Source organism: Podarcis vaucheri (assembly GCF_965113315.1).
Source record: "Podarcis vaucheri genome assembly, chromosome: 9".
In the NCBI taxonomy this organism is placed as follows: Eukaryota; Metazoa; Chordata; class Lepidosauria; order Squamata; family Lacertidae; genus Podarcis; species Podarcis vaucheri.
Genome location: NC_138767.1, coordinates 71,225,967 through 71,247,270, shown reverse-complemented (window position 1 = coordinate 71,247,270; position 21,304 = coordinate 71,225,967). Strand labels below are relative to the sequence as shown.

The 21,304-nt window shown below is 47.9% G+C and overlaps 1 protein-coding gene and 1 long non-coding RNA gene across 2 annotated transcripts in view; both read right to left on the bottom strand.

Annotated features, from left to right (window-relative positions):
• LGI2 (leucine rich repeat LGI family member 2) overlaps nt 1-5,240 on the bottom strand; it is a 33,909-nt gene extending 28,669 nt beyond the window's left edge. Inside the window, exons 1-2 of the mRNA XM_082237407.1 lie at nt 4,824-5,240; nt 3,730-3,801 (exon numbers count right to left, since the gene is read on the bottom strand). Coding sequence (XP_082093533.1) covers nt 3,730-3,801; nt 4,824-4,999 — 248 coding nt within the window. The 5' untranslated portion in view covers nt 5,000-5,240. The remainder of the gene's footprint in view (nt 1-3,729; nt 3,802-4,823) is intronic.
• LOC309540558 overlaps nt 1-21,304 on the bottom strand; it is a 161,687-nt gene that overhangs the window by 36,107 nt on the left and 104,276 nt on the right. The window lies entirely within an intron of this gene.

Genomic DNA, 21,304 nt, shown 5'->3' with positions numbered 1-21,304 from the left:
AAGTTATGGGAATAACACCACCGGATCGCTAGTCGGCATCGTTTATGGTCGGAACTACAACGGTATCTGATCGAACCTCCGACTTTCGTTCTTGATTAATGAAAACATTCTTGGCAAATGCTTTCGCTCTGGTTCGTCTTGCGCTGGTCCAAGAATTTCACCTCTAGCGGCACAATACGAATGCCCCCGGCCGTCCCTCTTAATCATGGCCCCAGTTCCGAAAACCAACAAAACAGAACCAGAGTCCTATTCCATTATTCCTAGCTGGAGTATTCCGGTGACCGGCCTGCTTTGAACACTCTAATTTTTTCAAAGTAAAGGCTCCCCTCCTGTGGTTTCCAGCAACTAGTATTCAGAAGCATACTGCCATTCTGGCTAGTAGCCACCGGTAGCGTTATCCTCCATGAATTTGTCCAATTCCCTTCTAAAACCATAGGATTTGGTGGCCACCACTGCCTTCTGTGCTCCATGAAGAATCTTTCAACTTTGTGAATGGCAGGAAGTGGAGAAAGTGGAACCTTGCTCCCTTCCAGGATGTGCCTTGTATGTGATAGCTAGGTCACCTCAATATTAGAGGGGCTGGGCATGTTGGTGGTCCAGCAGAATGTTGTCGTCAAGTGCAGTGGTTTACTTCCCCCCATAGGAATGAATGATAGCCATTTACAGTGGTACCTCTGGATGCGAACGGGATCCGTTCTGGAGCCCCGTTCGCATCCTGAAGCGAACGCAACCTGCGTCTGCGCAGGTTGCAATTCACCACTTCTGCGCATGCCGTGACGTCATTTTGAGCGTCTGCGCATGCGGCAAAACCTGGAAGTGATGCGTTCCATTACTTCCGGGTCGCCGCGGAGCGCAACCTGAAAACGCTCAACCCGAAGCTACTTCAACTTGAGGTATGAATGTATTTTAAATATAGGATTTTATTTTATTTATTTAGGATATAGTTAGATCTCTCCTCTCCTAGGGCAAGATGTTTTTTGTGTAGCCATGGGCTGGCAGTTCGGGGAGAGACCACTTTAGCTGGAATACCAGGAGATAAATTTTGGGCAATTCACCAGGCTGTTCTGTCTTTCCACCCCCTCTCAGGGCAAGATGGTCCTTAAGTAGCCTTGTGGTGGCAGCTGGAGGAGGGAGAGGCCAACTCAGCTGAATGATGGATTGTGGCCACCTCACTGGGTGCTCTGCCTCCCCCTTCTGCCTGCACAGCTGTACCCTGGGTTCTGTTTCTTTACCACATTGGGGTGTGGCAGAGTGTTGGGAAGCCACGATGGAATGCATTGAATGGGTTGGTTGGTTGATTGATTGATAGATTAGTCAAAGTTCTACATCACTGTCAAACATTCATTTAGCATTTCTGCTGACTTGGGTTCCTATAGTGCTGTTTAATGTTTTATAGTTTAAAAAGAGAGCTGAGTAAAACAGTACCAAAAAAAAAAAAAATCAATGCCAAAATATGGTCATCATTTAATAACCATAGAAAATGTTAATATGAATGTTGATATAATGATTTGTATGGGAACTGCTCTCAGAACCTCGATAGAACAAGCCAGGACCACCTTGGAAGAGCAGAGTGGCAAGACATGACTTTATTGGATTAAAAAAGGGGGTTAGAGGTGCTCTTGGATAGCAGAATAAGAGGAACAGAATCTATGACTACTAGAAAAGAGTAGCTCATCCTAGTGAGCCCAGCGCAGCAGAAATGCATAAAAGAACAGAATTGCACTACAACTCTGTAAGGTAAAGGTAAAGGGACCCCTGACCATTAGGTCCAGTCATGGCCGACTCTGGGATTGCAGCGCTCATCTCGCTTTATTGGCCGAGGGAGCCGGCGTACAGCTTCTGGGTCATGTGGCCAGCATGACTAAGCTGCTTCTGGCGAACCAGAGCAGCGCACGGAAATGCCGTTTACCTTTCCGCCGGAGAAGTACCTATTTATCTACTTGCACTTTGACGTGCTTTAGAACTGCTAGGTTGGCAGGAGCTGGGACCGAGCAACGGGAGCTTCACCCGTCATGGGGATTCAAACCACCAACCTTCTGATCGGCAAGTCCTAGGCTCTGTGGTTTAACCCACAGCGCCACTGCAAATCTGCAGGGACCCTCTCACCTTTCAGGCCATAAACACATTTCTAGGGACTTCTTTCCACCCTCAAGGGAAAGGGAAGCAAAGATGGGTGGTGCCATCCTTATCCTCAGATGGGTATATTCCAGCTCTTTTCCTGGTGCAAAGCAACTGTAGACCAAAAGTCCACAGAGGGACAAGCTAGGACAGAGGTGCTTGTGGAACCAACAAACTCTAAGGGTAAATTGTTGTCACTTTCCCACAGTTACCATTAATTTCTACCCTGACCATTGAATTCTTTCCAAAGTTGAAATTTTGACAGGATTTCCTAGTTCCAACTTGGGTGGAACTGGGCACTATATACAGGGAGACGGACTATAATTCATAAGAAGGCTCCAGCAGATTACAGCAGGTGCCTGCAGACCTTTCTAGGCGTGTATAGAAGCCGACTGATGTCAGCACAAACTGATGGCGTCACGAGCATGTGCTGGTGCTTGCAGCCTGCGCTGCGCTGATTCTTTTGCAAAGTTCTACATTTTATTGGTTAAACACACACACAAATACAGTTATCGCAAAACAGGAGTGCAAATATTACAGCAACCGCAAATCATAAAATGGATAAGGATTGCAAAAGTTTCAGTAAAGTCGGACGAAAGTCAGCCACAATTACTTATAACCTGAAGGGCATTGGATAGTATTGTACAGGAAGGTTAAGATGCTGATCTTCACAGTTCGCAACAATAATCTCAGCCTATCCCTTTGTTAACTGTTGTGTAACACAGGGCATTGATTGCATGCCTTGGCAGTTCACCGCATTGCTCCCAAGAGAGTCATCTAGAGAATTGGAAGCATATACATGACCTGTTTTCCAGTCTGTGGGCCATGCAAGTTTTGTGGCTGGTTCACCAGGTCACCTGCCTTGGTTGTTAGGTGGGCAGGAGAGACAGCACGGCTGCTGTTTAGTCAACTTCACCAACAATTCCCAAACCAAGATAAAATTACAGTGTGGGGTGTGGATTTTGGCAACTGCCAAGCCATCAAGCAGGCTCCTGTTTCCTTTCCACCCTGGGAGGCACCTTCTCTTTCTCAGAAGAAAGGAAGGCCCAGGGAGTTTGAGACAACAATGTGAATTGTGATTCAAAAGCATGGTGGGAACTAAGCATACTCAAGCCAACTTGGATATGGAAGGAACCAAATAGGGAATTATACTGCTATGGCAGAGATATAAGAAGGAAGCTGTTAAGTAGGAATACTAAAAAGGTGTTGCTTGTGGTGGTGGTGTTTAAGAATCCAGTTTCTTTTGGTGCCTCTCAACAATGTAACATTGCTGTTGGAGCAGAATTTCCTTCTAATATTTTAGCATAATCCTTCAATCGAATGTCAAACAAGAGAAGTGTTTGTAATGTGCACCTCTAAAAAAAAAGAAACTGGATTTGAGAATAAGCTTTACAATCGCATGTCAATTTATTTTGGACTCTACACTAACCTTTCCTTTCCTTTCAAAGCAATGACTCCTCGGCTCTTTACGTGGTTTTAGAAATTAACATTCACCACTCGTGGGTCTCAGTCTGTGATTTGGAAATAGGTATTTCAAAGTCCCAGGATGCCTCTTCACAGGCAAGAGCTTTGATCATCTCTTTTTATAAAATATAAAAATTTAATACTTACAGCAACTGCAGGGAAGGCAAATGTGAAAACATTCTCTCTTTTATTTCAGAAAATGTTCCATTTACCAGGCTCCTGAGGGGGGAAATACAAGGGGAAATCCATAGGAACTAATTACAACACTTTTTCTTGTTATTATTACCATCATCATTATGACTCTCTTTCTTAACAGCTTTTCCATGACCTTCCTTACAGTTCTTAACCTGCTCCTCCGGAAGTTTTCTATGATCTCCTTTCACCGTATTTATCAATTAATCTAAAATATTGTGTGCATTTGACTGCCTCTGTCTGAAAAGTGAACGGGGATCTGCTTTCTTCGTCCCCTTATATTATGGATTTATTTTCCTATCTATTTCATTATATGCATCATAATATATTGTGCTATAGCTGTAGATACAGACGACATACGACTGAACAGAAGCAATCAGTGAGTGAAACAGAACTGAAGACTGACTGGAGGGTTTTGAAGCCTAGCAGATTTTAAAGCGAGGCAAGTTGAAAAGTCCTACATTACCAAAGGCAGTGAACTCACTCTCAACTTCCAGGACCCTGAATCCTATTTGTTCCAAGATAGTTCAGACCAGCTGAAAATCATTTCTTCCCCTCTAGTGAGAACATGGTCACTTACTCGCAGAATCTCCCCAATTCTTTGAGTTTCATAGGCTGGGCCTTTTCTCCCGCATCACCCGCCCCTCTCTAGTCTTTTGTCATCTCTGGAACTGCCTGCTGCTGCAGCAGCATCTTCTTCTCGCCCTAAAACAACATCTCCCGGCTGAGCGACAGCGCAGGCATCTCCGGAAACGCCAGGCGGGCGCCTCCCTTCCCATGCGCACTGTTTGCGCGGAGCAGCCGGAGGGGGCAAGTTTGGTGCTTTGCTTTTCCTAACACCCTCTGAACGTCAGAATCCTAGAATCGCGGAGTGAGTGTCGGGGTGGGGGGAGACCCCCGAGGGTCATCCAGCCCAACCCCCTGCAATGCAGGAATCCCAAGTAAAGCATGCAGGCGCGCCGCCCCAGAAGGGAAGGTCTGGTGCCATCCGTGCGCCGCGTTGCGCGCCAGCCACCCACCCACCCATCACCCTTCTTGGCTCGACTTACAAGGAGCTGATGTCTCCGGGGCTCCGCGGCACCGCCGCCGCTCCGACGCAAATGATGGACTCTTTGGTGCAGCTGCAGATGGCGGGACACCGCACCGGCTTCCTCACCTGGGCGCGCTGCAGAAGGCACGCCAGCGCCAGGAGCCAGAGGCAGCCGCTGCCCAGCCAGCCAGCCATCGTGCGCCCTCGGCCGCCGCCTCCGCCGCGTGGTCCCCCTTTGGCCCTGCTGCGCTCGTGGCCCCAGCAATGCAGCCGCCGCCGCCGCCGCTGCTACTGGAGAGGCTGGAACGGGAGCCAGGCAGCATGCTGCACCCTGAAGCTACCCCCTCTCTCTCCCTCTCTGCAGCACTGGAAGCAGCGCCCGGGATCCTGCTGTGCGCTCAGGCTCCTTCCTCCGGACTGACATCAGCGCCGAGGCCTCCCGCTCCCACCCCCCACCCCCCAGCTCCTCATCCTTCCCCCCCCCCCTTCTTCTGCTTTTCTTTCTTTCTTTTTTGGTCTCATGAATAATTCAGCCAAAGGAGAGTTTTAAGAAATCGCCGGCTACCCACCGACCCTGCGCAATCGGAGGCAAGGAGCCCATCCTCTCCATCGGAGTTTCCCATATCCGCCCCAACACCAACCCCCGCCTTATAACCTCACCCCGCCCAATCAATAGTTCTAAAAGAAGGTCCGTCTTATTATGGGGCGAATTCCCATAGCAAGGGGGCATGGGGGGAATTCTGGGCGGCTTCCCAGAGCGCAGTGAGGGCTGCCCAAACGGTGGGGGGTGATGATGATACCAGTGCCGTAGCGTGGGTTGTCAGCACCCGGGGCAAGGCAAGTAATTTGCGCCCCCTAACCCGTGGATTTGCGCCCCCTAACCCTAGCCCCCAGATGTTGCGCCCGGTGCGGCCGGGCCCCCCTGCACCCCCCACGCTACGCCACTGGATGATACCTATATTTATGTTGTTGTTTAGTCGTTTAGTCGTGTCCGACTCTTTGTGACCCCATGGACCAGAGCACGCCAGGCACTTCTGTCCTCCACTGCCTCCCGCAGTTTGATCAAACTCATGCTAGTAGCTTCAAGAACACCATCCAACCATCTCATTCTCTGTCGTCCCCTTCTCCTTGTGCCCTCCATCTTTCCCAACATCAGGGTCTTTTCCAGGGAGTCCTCTCTTCTCATGAGGTGGCCAAAGTATTGGAGCCTCAGCTTCACGATCTGTCCTTCCAGTGAGCACTCAGGGCTGATTTCCTTCAGAATGGAGAGGTTTGATCTTCTTGCAGTCCATGGGACTCTCAAGAGTCTCCTCCAGCACCATAATTCAAAAGCATCAATTCTTCGGCGATCAGCCTTCTTTATGGTCCAGCTCTCACTTCCATACATCACTACTGGGAAAACCATGGCTTTTACTATACGGACCTTTGTTGGCAAGGTGATGTCTCTGCTTTTTAAGATGTTGTCTAGGTTTGCCATCGCCTTTCTCCCAAGGAGCAGGCGTCTTTTAATTTCGTGACTGCTGTCACCATCTGCACTGATCATGGAGCCCAAGAAAGTAAAATCTCTCACTGCCTCCATTTCTTCCCCATCTATTTGCCAGGAGTTGATGGGCCCAGTGGCCATGATCTTCGTTTTTTTGATGTTGAGCTTCAGACCATATTTTGCGCTCTCCTCTTTCACCCTCATTAAAAGGTTCTTTAATTCCTCTTCACTTTCTGCCATCAAGGTTGTGTCATCTGCATATCTGAGGTTGTTGATATTTCTTCCGGCAATCTTAATTCCGGCTTGGGATTCATCCAGCCCAGCCTTTCGCATGATGAATTCTGCATATAAGTTAAATAAGCAGGGAGACAATATACAGCCTTGCCGTACTCCTTTCCCAATTTGGAACCAATCAGTTGTTCCATATCCAGTTCTAACTGTAGCTTCTTGTCCCACATAGAGATTTCGCAGGAGACAGATGAGGTGATCAGGCACTCCCATTTCTTTAAGAACTTGCCATAGTTTGCTGTGGTCAACACAGTCAAAGGCTTTTGCATAGTCAATGAAGCAGAAGTAGATGTCTTTCTGGAACTCTCTGGCTTTCTCCATAATCCAGCGCATGTTTGCAATTTGGTCTCTGGTTCCTCTGCCTCTTCTAAATCCAGCTTGCACTTCTGGGAGTTCTCGGTCCACATACTGCTTGAGCCTTCCTTGTAGAATTTTAAGCATAACCTTGCTAGCATGTGAAATGAGTGAAATTGTGCGGTAGTTGGGGCATTCTTTGGCACTGCCTTTCTTTGGGATTGGAATGTAGACTGATCTTCTCCAATCCTCTGGCCACTGCTGAGTTTTCCAAACTTGCTGGCATATTGAGTGTAGCACCTTAACAGCATCATCTTTTAAAATTTTAAACAGTTCAGCTGGAATACCATCACTTCCACTGGCCTTGTTATTTGCAGTGCTTTCTAAGGCCCATTTGACTTCACTCTCCAGGATGTCTGGCTCAAGGTCAGCAACCACACTACCTGGGGTGTACGAGACATCCATATCTTTCTGGTATAATTCCTCTGTGTATTCTTGCCACCTCTTCTTGATGTCTTCTGCTTCAGTTAGATCTTTACCACTTTTGTCCTTTATTATGGTAATCTTTGTACGAAATGTTCCTTTCATATTTCCGATTTTCTTGAACAGATCTCTGGTTCTTCCCATTCTGTTGCTTTCCTCTATTTCTTTGCATTGCTCGTTTAAGAAGGCCTTCTTGTCTCTCCTTGCTGTTCTTTGGAAATCTGCATTCAATTTCCTGTATCTTTCACTATCTCCCTCGCATTTTGCTTGCCTTCTCTCCTCCGCTATTTGTAAGGCCTCGTTGGACAGCCACTTTGCTTTCTTGCATTTCTTTTTCATTGGGATGGTTTTAGTTGCTGCCTCCTGTATAATGTTGCGAGCCTCCATCCATAGTTCTTCAGGCACTCTGTCCAGCAAATCTAAATCCTTAAACCTGTTCCTCACTTCCACTGTGTATTCATAAGGGATTTGGTTTAGATTGTATCTTACCTGTCCAGTGGTTTTTCCTACTTTCTTCAGTTTAAGCTTGAATTTTGCTATAAGGAGCTGATGATCTGAGCCACAGTCAGCTCCAGGTCTTGTTTTTGCTGACTGTATAGAGCTTCTCCATCTTTGGCTGCAGAGAATATAATCAATCTGATTTCGATGTTGCCCATCTGGGGATGTCCATGTGTAGAGTCGTCTCTTGTGTTGTTGGAAAAGCGTGTTTGTGATGACCAGCTTGTTCTCTTGACAGAACTCTATTAGCCTTTGCCCTGCTTCGTTTTGATCTCCAAGGCCAAACTTGCCAGTTGTTCCTTTTATCTCTTGATTCCCTACTTTAGCATTCCAATCCCCTATAATGAGCAGAACATCCTTCTTTGGTGTCACTTCGATAAGGTTTTGTAAGTCTTCATAGAACTGGTCAATTTCAGTTTCTTCAGCACCAGTAGTTGGTGCATAAACTTGGATTACTGTGATGTTAAAAGGTCTGCCTTGGATTCGTATCGAGATCATTCTATCATTTTTGAGACTGCATCCCAGTACAGCTTTCGCCACTCTTTTGTTGACTATGAGGGCCACTCCATTTCTCTTACGGGTTTCTTGCCCACAGTAGTAGATATGGTAGTCATCCGAACTGAATTCGCCCATTCCCGTCCATTTTAGCTCACTGATGCCCAGGATGTCAATATTTATTCTTGCCATCTCATTTTTGACCACATCCAACTTACCCAGGTTCATGGTTCTTACATTCCAGGTTCCTATGCAATATTTTTCTTTACAGCATTGGACTTTCCTTTCGCTTCCATGCATATCCACAACTGAGCGTCCTTTCGGCTTTGGCCCAGCCGCTTCATCAGCTCTGGATCTACTTGTACTTGTCCTCCGCTCTTCCCCAGTAGCATGTTGGACACCTTCCGACCTGAGGGGCTCATCTTCCAGTGTCATAACTTTTATATGCCTGTTGTCTTTGTCCATGGAGTTTTCTTGGCAGGGATACTGGAGTGGCTTGCCGATTCCTACTCCAGGTGGATCACGTTTGGTCAAAACTCTCCACTATGACCTGTTCATCTTGTGTACCCTGCTCGGCGTAGTTCATAGCTTCTCTGAGTTCTTCAAGCCCCTTCGCCACGGCAAGGCAGTGATCCATGAAGGGGACCTATATTTATACAAAGTACCAAATAATAATACAGTGGTACCTCGGGTTACATATGCTTCAGGTTACATACGCTTCAGGTTACAGACTCCGCTAACCCAGAAATAGTACCTCGGGTTAAGAACTTTGCTTCAGGATGAGAACAGAAATCGTGCAGTGGCGGCGGCACAACAGCGGGAGGCCCCATTAGCTAAAGTGGTGCTTCAGGTTAAGAACAGTTTCAGGTTAAGAACAGACCTCCAGAACGAATTAAGTGCTTAACCCAAGGTACCATTGTAGTTCTAAAAGAAGGTCCATCTCGTTGGTGGGGTTATGGGGCGAATTCCCATAGCAAAGGGGCATGGGGGGAATTCTGGGAGGCTTCCCACAGCGCAGTGAGGGCTGCCCAAACGGTGGGGGATGATGATGTTGATGATGATAATCATACCTATATTTATACAGTGGTACCTCAGGTTACAGGAACGCAGGTGGTGCTGTGGGTTAAACCACAGATCCTTGGGCTTGCCGATCAGAAGGTCGGCGGTTCGAATCCCCACAACGGGGTGAGCTCCCGTTGTTCGGTCCCTGCTCCTGCCAACCCAGTAGTTCGAAAGCACGTCAAAGTGCAAGTAGATAAATAGGTACCGCTCCGGCAGGAAGGTAAACGGCGTTTCCGTGCACTGCTCTGGTTTTGCCAGAAGTGGCTTAGTCATGCTGCCACATGACCCAGAAGCTGTACGCCGGCTCCCTCGGCCAATAAAGTGAGATGAGCGCCACAACCCCAGAGTCGGCCACGACTGGACCTAATGGTCAAGGGTCCCTTTACCTTTACCTACTCAAAGTACCAAATAATAATACAGTGGTACCTCGGGTTACATACACTTCGGGTTACATACGCTTCAGGTTACAGACTCCGCTAACCCAGAAATAGTACCTCGGGTTAAGAACTTTGCTTCAGGATGAGAACAGAAATCGTGCAGCGGTGGCACAGCGGCAGCAGGAGGCCCCATTAGCTAAAGTGGTTCTTCAGGTTAAGAATAGTTTCGGGTTAAGAACCGACCTCCAGAACGAATTAAGTTCTTAACCCGAGGTACCACTGTACCAAATATTATTGTGTAAATAAGAATCATTAAGGGATGGGCACTACACTTTGTCCTCACCCAGGGCGCAGTATTACCAAAGTCTTGCACAAGGATGGCATCAAGGATGTGATGTCTGTATGCACTGAGCATAATTCAGGGTGATTTGTGACGATCATAGCATTGCAGTGTTGGAAGGGGAACCAAAGGTCATTTAGTCCAACCCCTGCAATGTAGGAATCTCAGTTACATGACAAATGGCCATCTAGCCTCTGCTTAAAAACTTCCAGTGAATGAGAGTCCACCACCTTCCAAGGGAGTCCATTTCGCTGTCAAACAGCTCTTATGGTCAGAAAGTTCTTCCTGGTTGGAATCTCCTTTCTTTTAATTTGAATCCATTTTTGGGTTCTAGCCTCCAAAGCTGGAGAAAACATGCTTCCTCCATCCTCCACGTGACAGCCCTTTAGGTAAAGGGACCCCTGACCATTAGGTCCAGTCGTGACCGACTCTGGGGTTGCGGCACTCATCTCGCTTTATTGGCCGAGGGAGCCGGCGTACAGCTTCCAGGTCATGTGGCCAGCATGACTAAGCCGCTTCTAACGAACCAGAGCAGCGCACGGAAACGCCATTTACCTTCCCGCAGGAGTGATACCTATTTATCTACTTGCACTTTGAGGTGCTTTCGAACTGCTAGGTTGGCAGGAGCAGGGACCGAGCAACAGGAGCTCACCCCGTTGCAGGGATTTGAACCACCGACCTTCTGATCAGCAAGTCCTAGGCTCTGTGGTTTAACCCACAGCGCCACCCGCGTCCCTCAGGATACTTAGATACTTCAAAAAGGCTATCATAACACCTCTCAGTCTCTTCTTTTCCAGGCTAAACATACCCTCATGGCTTGGTTTCCATCTTGGTCACTCGATCATCTTGGTCTCCCTTCTCTGCACATATTCCAGCTTGTCAATATCCTCCTTAAATTGTGGTACTCCAGGTGTGGTTTTATTTATTATTACTGGACATGAAGCAGAGAAACAGGCCAATATTTATTACAGCAGGCAAATAACCATTAATGCCCAGTATCTATTGAAGGCTCTTATTATAGGGACGTGGGTGAGGAAAAGTGTCAGATTTGGATCTGGGAAACACGGGTTCAAATTCCTCCTCAGCAACAAAGCTCACTGTGTGATATTGGCCCAGTCAGTCCCACTTGGTCAAACCTACCTTAGAGGTCTGTTGTGAGGATAAAATTGGACTGGGGATGCCATGTACAACACCTTGAGTTTCTTGGAAGGAGGATGGAATGCAAATGATGTGATAGATTGTATTTTAATATTCTGGAAGCTGCCTAGAGTGGCTGGGAAATAAATAAAGTATTATTATTATAATTATTGATTTATTGATAGATAATAATCTTATGCAGCAATATCAGATTTCAGATTTGTTCATTATATCAATGCAAACCCTTACTCGTTCGTTCTCCCTCTTGAGTTTACTAGCTGCTATTCTTTATTTTGCCTGCAAGAGCCTTTCTCACTACTACATATTTTTGATTCAAGTTTGTTCAGGCAGACCAATCTAATTTCCAGTGCTATTTTTCTATAAAAGAGGTGCCGGAACTCACCATGAACACCTCCAATAGCACCCACCTGAGAGGTGCCAGAACCGAGTTCCTGTGAGTTCCAGCTGGGGGGGGGAGCCCTGCTAATTTCACAGAAAATTATAAACCAAGGCAAATCTTTGCTTGTTACAGACCGATATCTCAAATTATCTAGTTCAACCCGCTGCAATTCAGGAATTTCAATCAAAGCATCCATGACAGATGGCCATCCAACCTCTACTTAAAAATCTCCAAGGAAACAAGAGTTCACCACCTCCTGAGGGAGACTGTTCCACTATCAAACAGTTCTTGCTGTCAGAAAGTTCTTCCTGATATATTTAGTTGGAATCTAACTTTCTTGTAACTTGAATACAATTGATTCAGGTCCCTCCTTCCTGAGCAGATCCATCCAGGTGGAGGAACGGCACATGACTTGATCTTCATGCCCTGCGGTGTTCTGCAAACAGCAACCCCAGACATCTCTTACTCTACAGTTAATCCCATTGAGTTCAATGGGATTTGCTCCTAGGTGAGTGAGTCTAGGTTTACAATCACAATTTCCCCAGTGCAGTCCACTCCACACATCAGGGTCGTGATGAGCAACTGACTCACATGGTCTGAACATACAAAGAGCCCTGCTGGATCAGACCAGATCTAGTCCAACATCCTGTTCTCACAGTGACCAACTAGATGCCTATGAGAATGACATAGCTGTCAACCGTCCCTTATTTGGCAGGAAAGTCCCTTATCCCAGCGCCATGTCCCGCTGCTGTCCCTTATTGATGATGTCCCTTAAATTTCCCAGGTTTCAAAGGAAGCAGCTCCTCTCCCTCCCTCCCTGCCGGCCAGGGAGGAGGAAGGCTCCAACTGTGTTGCTTGGCTGCTTTGCTCACCCAATAAGGAGTCTAAAAACGACTGGGGGTGGAGCTTGCATGCTTTGTGCCGATCAAATCGGCCGCGTTGCCTGGGGACTCGCCTTTGCTCAGTGCTTCCCAGCAGAGAGGTGACGGTGGTTTTCCTTGCTGCATCCCCTTTGCCGGGTTGCTGCGCTGTGGGAACCACCGCTTGAGGCTTCGTTTGGCTGCTGGCTGGGCTTTCTGCCTTTGGCTCGGAGGGGCTCAGAAGTCGAACATACCTGTGCTCTAAAAATCCCTTATTTGGGCTGCTAATCCCTTATTTCCTAGGCTGCTGGTCCCTTATTTTCAAATCTGTAAGTTGACAGCTATGGAGAATGAAGCTTGCATGTTGACCTTGTGTGCAAAAGCATTCCCCCCGTTCATGATTTCCAGCAACTGGTCTTCAAAGGCACACTGCCATCAATACTAGAAATTGAGGTTTTGGGTGAAATGACCTTGCAGGCTAGGATGGACTTCCTGGCGAGCCAAAACTAGCCTGGCATGCACCTCTGCACCACAGCTAATGGTGCTGTAATGGCTGCTGTGTGCGCATGGTACCAAGGTTTCCCTATGCCAAGAATCCCAGGACTAGGCTGTAGCTCATGATATATTGTTCATCTTTAAACTGTCACAAGGCAGTTCATCCCACAACCAGGAGCTAAGCAGCCGTAATACCTTAATGGTGCTTTAAAATACTTCCGTTGATTTCTTCACAGTTACTGAAAATTTATAGGAAATATAGAAATAACCTCTCTGGACTATATCAAGTTCTTTCAGGTTACGTGCGTTCTTTCCAAAAGTGCCCAGCCAAAGGACAGGGTGGAGGTCACTGTAAATATGGAGCTGTCATTTTAAACTATAATAATTAGTGCATTTATCTGGTTTATATAAGAGCCTTTTTAGCGGCAGTCATAATGACATCTTGTGGCAATTAATTCATAAGCTAATCCTGTATCACACAAAAAAGTACTTAACTGTCATCTGCTGGGAACTTTACTGTCAATCAGTTTCACTGGATGACGTCAAGTTCTAATATTGTGAATGGGAATGATTCCTCTCTATTTATTCATCATTTTGCAGACCTCTTTCATCATGTGCCTGGTTTATTGTCTTCTTTTTTAGACCAAGAAGCCACAAATGATCTAACTCTTCCTCATATTCTTTATCGGTTGTCCTGTTGGTGAGCCTTTATTATCATCTTTTGCTGCACTTTTTGGACCTTTGGAAGTTTTATATACATTTTTTGAGGGTGTAACCAAAATGCTTTAAATATGGCTGAACCATGCATTTATATGATGGCGCTATCATATTTTCCGTTTCAATAGTCCTTTCATCTATTTTGCCTTTTCGGTCCTGTAACAAAAGTGAAGGCCACACTAGACATGACAGAAGCACTGAGCGCATACCCATCATTTTTATTTTCATTCTGCCATTTACTTATTTATTTACAGTTTTTCTTACCTGCCCACCTTGGGGTCCCAGGGCAGGTTACCACAATAGCATACACAATTACCGCAATTTCTGGCGTATAAGACGACCCCCCAACTTTTCCAGTTAAAATATAGAGTTTGGGATATACTCGCCGTATGAGACTACCCCTCTTCCAACGCACACCAAATAAAATTTTTAAAAACCAGTCTCCAGTCCGGCTCGGAAATCCGCTCTACTTCCCAGTGGCTAGGGGTTTCTGGGGCAAATTTTCAAGCATATTTCTGCTTCATCTAGAGAGCTTGGTGTCCTCTGATTTAATTTACTGTCGTTTTATCCTTTGGGGAGAGTTGCTGCAGGTGCTACTGCTGTAGCCGGCGTATAAGACGACCCCCAACTTTTGAGAAGATTTGCCTGGGTTAAAAAGTAGTCTTATACGCCAGAAAATACAGTATATACAGATAAAATAGTTACAGTTCAGACTGGAACTTAACAATATAGCAGCCTCAGCTGCCTCACCTCTTTGAATTCTGGTGAGGAAACATTAGGCAGAACTTTAACCTTTCCTTCCATGCTGTTTTCCTAGTGGAAATTGACCCCAAAGCTGCTTATTAAGCCAGTAGGAGAACACACCTACATGGGTCTGTATTTCTACCAGGATAGTGTTCACTGGAAGAAAAGTCCTGTGGGGGCTTCCTTCTCCATGCTAAAGTCCTGATCTAAATCAAGGAGCCCTGTGGCTGCTAACAGCAAAAGCCAAAACATTTAGTGATGCATTCATGCATTTTTATCATCACATCTTATTTGGCTTGAGCTTGACTATGATGGCCTGGGAATCTGATTCAGAGGCTGAACCTGAGGAATCCCAGCCTGCACAGGAGTCCTCGCCTCCAGGACCAGCTGAGCTGGGGCAGGGGCTTGAACCTGAAGGGCCCTCACCTGTGCCGGATCCTCAGGAGCAGACACCAGCTGAATCCGCTCTGGCTCTGGAGGTGATGGAGGACCCATTGCCTGCAGGTGCTCCTCTTCCAGCCCTGTCAGGGGAAGGTGAGGTTGCCTCTGGGTCCAGTAACCCTCCAGCCTCTCCTGAGCTGCAGAAGCTCAGGGCAGAGAGGTGGAGGGAACTAAGTTCTCTCAGGAGGAGTGCTTGCCTTAAGGCCAGGAGAGGCGAGTCACCTGTGGGCCAGGACCGCCCTATGCCTCAGAGGAGATAAAGGCCAGTCAGCCCAGTCCTAGGTTGCGGGAGCAACATCGTTGGTAACCTGTTCCTGCCAGCACCCTGTCTTGCTCTTCCAGAGTTCCTGACCACGCCCGGCTCCTTGCCTTGGACCCCGCTTCGCCCTTGACGGACAGCCTCCAGACCCTTGACCTAGGAGACCCTTGACTCAGACCACGCCACATGGTAACCCCCCCCCCCCCCAGGACCAGCACATTGACATTTTCAGGGAACTTTCTACTATGCATGTTCTGGAGAGCATCTCAGCAATCTTCTTTGTTCACTTGTCATTTCTACTCATTTTCCTCTCCTCAAGATCCATAGAATTGTAGGGTTATTTCTGTTTCTCAAATATGGGGTCAGCTGTACGAAATGGTCTGAGTCTTCCATTTGGCTAGTGGTTTAATTTCGATCTCTCTCAAGGAGCTGTTAAATGTGAAAGGTATTTGAAACATCTGGAGGGGCTGATCTGAGCTACGATGGCTCACAACAGATTCTGACGTATGGTGCCGGTCACTTCTGGGAAAAAGTAAGTCTATGCTGTATCAGTCTCACGGCACCCTGCTGCAAATGCATTGCTGCAGAGCAAAAAGCAGCTTCCGGGAGCAATTTAGGTTGGGGAAAGGGTTAAATACCTTCTCACTGAGCACCAGTACAGTACACTGATCTTCAAAGCAGCCCCTTGCTTACACAAAAGTCGCAGAAGATCCCGAACACAAATCTCTCACATCATGCTTCTTCTTGTTTAGTCGTTTAGTCGTGTCCGACTCTTCGTGACCCCATGGACTAGAGCAGTGTTTCCCAACCGGTGTTCCGCGGCACACTAGTGTGCCGTGGAACATTGCCTTGTGTTCCGTGGGAGGGAGGCGGGCGAGTCGGGCGGCGAGAGGCGGGGCGGCGGCGGCGAGCACACGCGGGGCGGCGAGCGAGCGAGCTCCCACATCCCATCGCCGCTCGCTTCGGCCAGCCTACTGGAGGAAGGCGTGAAAACCTCGCACATGCGCAGGCCTTCCGCCTGCGACAGCCCAGTAGGCCGGCCGAAGCGAGCGGCGATGGGATGGGGGAGGGAGCTCGCTCGCCGCCCCGCGTGTGCTCGCCGCCCGACTCGCCCGCCTCCCTCCCACGGCACACCAGCCTACCTCCGTGGGAGGGAGGCGGGCGAGTCGGGCGGCGAGAGGTGGGGCGGCGGCAGCGAGCGCCTCGGGTGAGTCAGTCCGGCCTTAAGCCCTCCTGCAGTTTATTATATGGAGTTTCCTTCTTTCTGATGAAACGATATGCTTTTTTGCAGCAGCTCCGGGTGCTTCCTCTCCCCTCCCTCCCCCCTTGCTCGTGATGCAATTCCCGCAGCAATTTACACGGCTGGGAACCCGGGAGGCGCTAGGACCCAGCCGAGCTCGCCGTGTGAGTTCTGGCTGCGGCTGGACTGCTCGGCTCGAGTTACGGAGCTCCCCGACGTGCTGAGCTCGCCGTCTCACCGACCGGCCTCCTCCTCCTCTACCCGAGGAATTGCAACAAAACCCGCCCTTATCAGCTCCGCAGCGCTCAGTCGATAGCGCGGCCCTGCGCGCACCAGCGCCCAGACATGAGCTGACGTCAATGCAGGGGCAATAATAATAATAATAAAACCCGTGTTATTTTTTGCCGATCCAAAGTGCTGGCAGGCTGGCCAACACTTAACGTGTGAACCCGAGTCCGACACGGGCCCCGACCCGCTTTTACATCACTCCTCTTGTTGTGCATTGCAAGGAAAAGCCCGATGAAAATGCGCCTAATACCAAGTACTTTTGCGGGGAGTGGGGGTGTCCTGATCTTTGCAGCAACAAAACACGCACACATCCCTCTACAGGCCGCTTTGTGGAAGATTCACTTCTTTGGCTGCTTGTCAAAATAATGTAACCTGACTGCTAATGCAACTGTTACTTTTCGTGGCCATATACCTACACGGTTAAGGTCTTTGGGAGAGCACACTGTAAATAGAAACTTACACTTTCGTGCGTCCCTCCCGGCGCGACGCTGCGCGGTGACGTCACGGGGCTGTAATGGTGGTGTGCCTCGAGATTTTTTTCATCAAACAAGTGTGCCTTTGCCCAAAAAAGGTTGGGAAACACTGGACTAGAGCATGCCAGGCACTCCTGTCTTCCACTGCCTCCCGCAGTTTGGTCAAACTCATGCTGGTTGCTTCAAGAACACTGCCCAACTATCTCGTCCTGTCATCCCCTTCTCCTTGTGCCCTCCATCTTTCCCAACATCAGGGTCTTTTCCAGGGAGTCTTCTCTTCTCATGAGGTGGCCAAAGTATTGGAGCCTCAGCTTCAGCATCTGTCCTTCCAGTGAGCACTCAGGGCTGATTTCCTTAAGAATGGATCGGTTTGATCTTCTTGCAGTCCATGGGACTCTCAAGAGTCTCCTCCAGCACCATAATTCAAAAGCATCAATTCTCCGGTGATCAGCCTTCTTTATGGTCCAGCTCTCACTTCCATACGTCACTACTGGGAAAACCATAGCTTTAACTATACGTATAATAAGACTATACATATAATAACTATAAGTAGATTGTAAATGTTTTAAAATAAATAGAAGATACACAGAAATGGGAAGTGAGCGTCCACAAGCACATACTTCCTACGCATTTCAGTGGCTGTTCTGATCTGATCAAAGTTACGCTTTTATATTTTTTAATTCCATGAATGAGCTGGATTTTCATCTTAAAAGTGGTTAGGCTTGGCTATTCCTTTGGAGCCAACTATGTAGCGGAACTTGTGGATAAAGAGAGATCACGCAGGCAGCTTGTTCCTGTGACCCATGCTGCCCTCAGCCACCATAATTCAAAAGCATCAATTCTTCAGCGATCGGCCTTCTTTATGGTCCAGCTCTCACTTCCATACATCACTACTGGGAAAACCATGGCTTTGGGGAAAACATCATGCTAAGTTAGGTCCTTCCTGCCTTCCTTCTGCCATGCAAGGAGGGCAATGTTAATATCTGTCTAGCAAATACTTTGTATGTAGGAGTCAGTGATCAACATTTTTTATTGCTTCTATTATGATGCTCATGCTTCAGTTTTTAAATTACTCCCCATCTGTATTTTCAGACTTTTAAAAATTTGGACAGTTTTACTGCAAATGCCATTTTTGTAAGTATGTTGTTACTCAATTTTCAGAACAGAACAGAATCAAACAATAACTTGAGTACAATGAATTGAGTCATACATTTCTTGGATTACGCAGAGTTCTGTGCCCTTATTTTACACATTGATCTTATTCCGAAACACTCACTTGGTGCTGAACATATTAGGGTGTGGGCACCAGGGCAGCTTCCCTTGAGAGGGCAGTTCACATTCAGGGTGGCAGGATCATTATGAGCTATTAAACTTGCTTTTGTGGGGGGAGCGCAAAAATGTGACCACTAATTCAAGTCCTCGTCTCAAGTGCTCCCGTGCTCTTTGCTTTTGTCAATCTAGTGTGGTGCTCTTCAGATCTATGCTTAAAGACCAGGGCCTAGAACTCTTCAGGCAGGTGACGCATAAATGCATTATGTGGTGGTGGTGCTATATGAATAATAAATACTTAATAATGCAGTACAATTCAAAAAAGAGATCCAACAACTGGAGCGTGACAGTGCAGTTTTCAGGAGCCATGTGTTGTGTTGTTTTGCTTTCTTCTGGAGCATTTTACACATTCATGGTGGTGAGGTTTTGTTCCGTTTCGTTTTAACACACATAACGACTTTCTGCCTTTCCTCCCACGGTAAACAAATGACTTTTTCAAACAACTTTTCTCACACGCAGGAGAGCAAAGTAATATGACTCCGTTCTGAATGTGATGCCATCAGCTTGCCGGCACACTGAGAGGCACGTAAAGAATATTGTATGTCTCGTTCTTTATTCACCTGCGAAGAAGTAGGAGCCTTTTCTGGCCTCCAGCTACACCTGTGAGTGCTGAGTGGAGGAAAAAACAAGGGGTGAGGGGAGGTGTCATTCAAAACCACTTCTTTTCAGTTGAATGGAACGTGAATCTCTTTGAGAGATGTAGGAAAATAGCCTATATGTAGCCCATATTTTCTGAAGCAGCCCATATTTTCAGGGTTAGACAGGTAGGGTGATGGGATGCAGAAAGAGAACAGAGTTCCTTGATCTGGATTATATTTTCATCTCTAGTTGCTGAAGGGGAAAGATTCTGAAACATCTGGAGGATCTACAATAGACATGCAGCTGCATAGTGATACCTTGCTGCAGATGTTGAAGTACATTGCTAACACTTCTCTGCCACTTCTCTCACACGCACACACACATGTGAGCAAAGGAAAGGGGCGTGTTACAAAGCAGATCTGTCTTAACAATCTCCCATGTGTGTTTGTGAATACTGTACTGTATCTTAAAGGAACGATATTGCTCGAACAATAATCAATGGCTACAAGTAATGAAGGGATGCAGGTGGCGCTGTGGGTTAAACCAGTGTTTCCCAACCTTTTTTGGGCAAAGGCACACTTGTTTGATGAAAAAAATCTCGAGGCACACCACCATTACAGCCCCGTGACGTCAGCGCGCAGCGTCGCGCCGGGAGGGACGCACGAAAGTGTAAGTTTCAATTTTTTCCCCTCCCCTCCTGTGTAAAGGGGAATGCACTCTGCTAAGTAAAGGCACTTGCCACAGGGCCACGCAGCCAAGGGGTCTAACTCTGCAGGGAAAAGCTTCCTGTCTTTCCTCTGCCCCCTCCCCACCGGAAAGGGATGGTGGCTGCAGGCTCTGCCCCCCCCTTAACATCTGCAAAATGATTAAGGCTGATACATTGTGTTACAGGATTTTATCTAGGTAACTTCCCTGAGCTGTCAAGTTGAAAGGGTACATTCAGGCATATTTGCAACATTTAACAACTTTAAAGATGTGCCCCCCCCCTGTAATTTCCATAACAGTTGGAAGGTCAAAAATATAACCTCCTATGACAACTCCTGCAACCCATGAGCTTTCAGACAAAGATCATGCATGGACAAATGTAAAGATCTTTGGAAAGTATTGATCGAAACCACAGTAACAAACGAATCAATGTATCTTCAAGGGAAAGAATAAGTAGATCCATTTGCATATATAGCTCTGTAGGCTTAATTATATTCCATTGCTATTTTGTTATTGCTCTTTTCCTCTGCTTCTATTTATTTTTAATGCATGTAACCTTTTTATTCCCCCTCCCCCCCCCGCCAATTTAACTCCTTGTAATACTCTCAATAAAATATAAAGAAACAAGAAAGGAGATTCCCACAAAACATTAGGAAGGCCTTTCTGGTGGTGAGAGCAGTCAGACAGGGGAAGGGGCTTTTAGGGAGAGGTCGGGGGGGCATCTGCCAGGGATGCTTTAGCTGTGAGTCCTGAATTGCTGGGGGTTGGACTGGATGACCTTTGGGTTCCTTCCACCTCTATGATTCCATGACCTTTAAGGGAAGTCACCTCCATCTTCCTCTCAGAGCAGATGCCCACAAGCCCTGGGCGGGAAGAGCCAGAGAGAGAGAGAGAGAGAGAGAGAGAGAGAGAGAGGAGAGGAGAGGAGGAGGACATTCCTAAGAACCGGCAGCTCAGCTCTCACCTCCCTCCAGGAACCAGAAAAGCCAGTTTAGGGCTCAGATCTTTCCCACAGGCCTTTCTGAGTTCTTCTCCGGGGACACCCCAGGATGGCCAGAGCGTCACAAGAACCGCACCAGACATTCACCAGACCCCAAATCTTTCCCCCTTCCTGGCCTGAGAGGCTGCAAATTCTACCTGCCTTCCCCCCTCCAATTGATCAACACACAGAGATGCAGGTGGCCAGGGACCCACCTGTGCACACCTGAGCCTGCAAGGGGCAGCCAAGCCCCCTTCACCGCCTGCCCCCCCGCCAGCCCCCTCTCCCCTCCTCCCTAGGCGGCAGCTCCGCCATGACCACAAACGGCGGCGGCAGCAGCAGCCGCGCGCGGCCCGGGCTCCCCTCGCCGGCCGCGGGAGCCAAGGGGCGCGACGAGGGAGCCAAGGCGCCCGGCAGAGCAGCCCTCTCGGCCACGGCAGCCCGGCTCTCCCAGCCCCCGGGGGCCGCCCTCCTCCCTCGCGCACCCGCAGCGTTCCCGCCCGGAGAGGCGGCGGCGGCAGCAGCAGCCGCGCG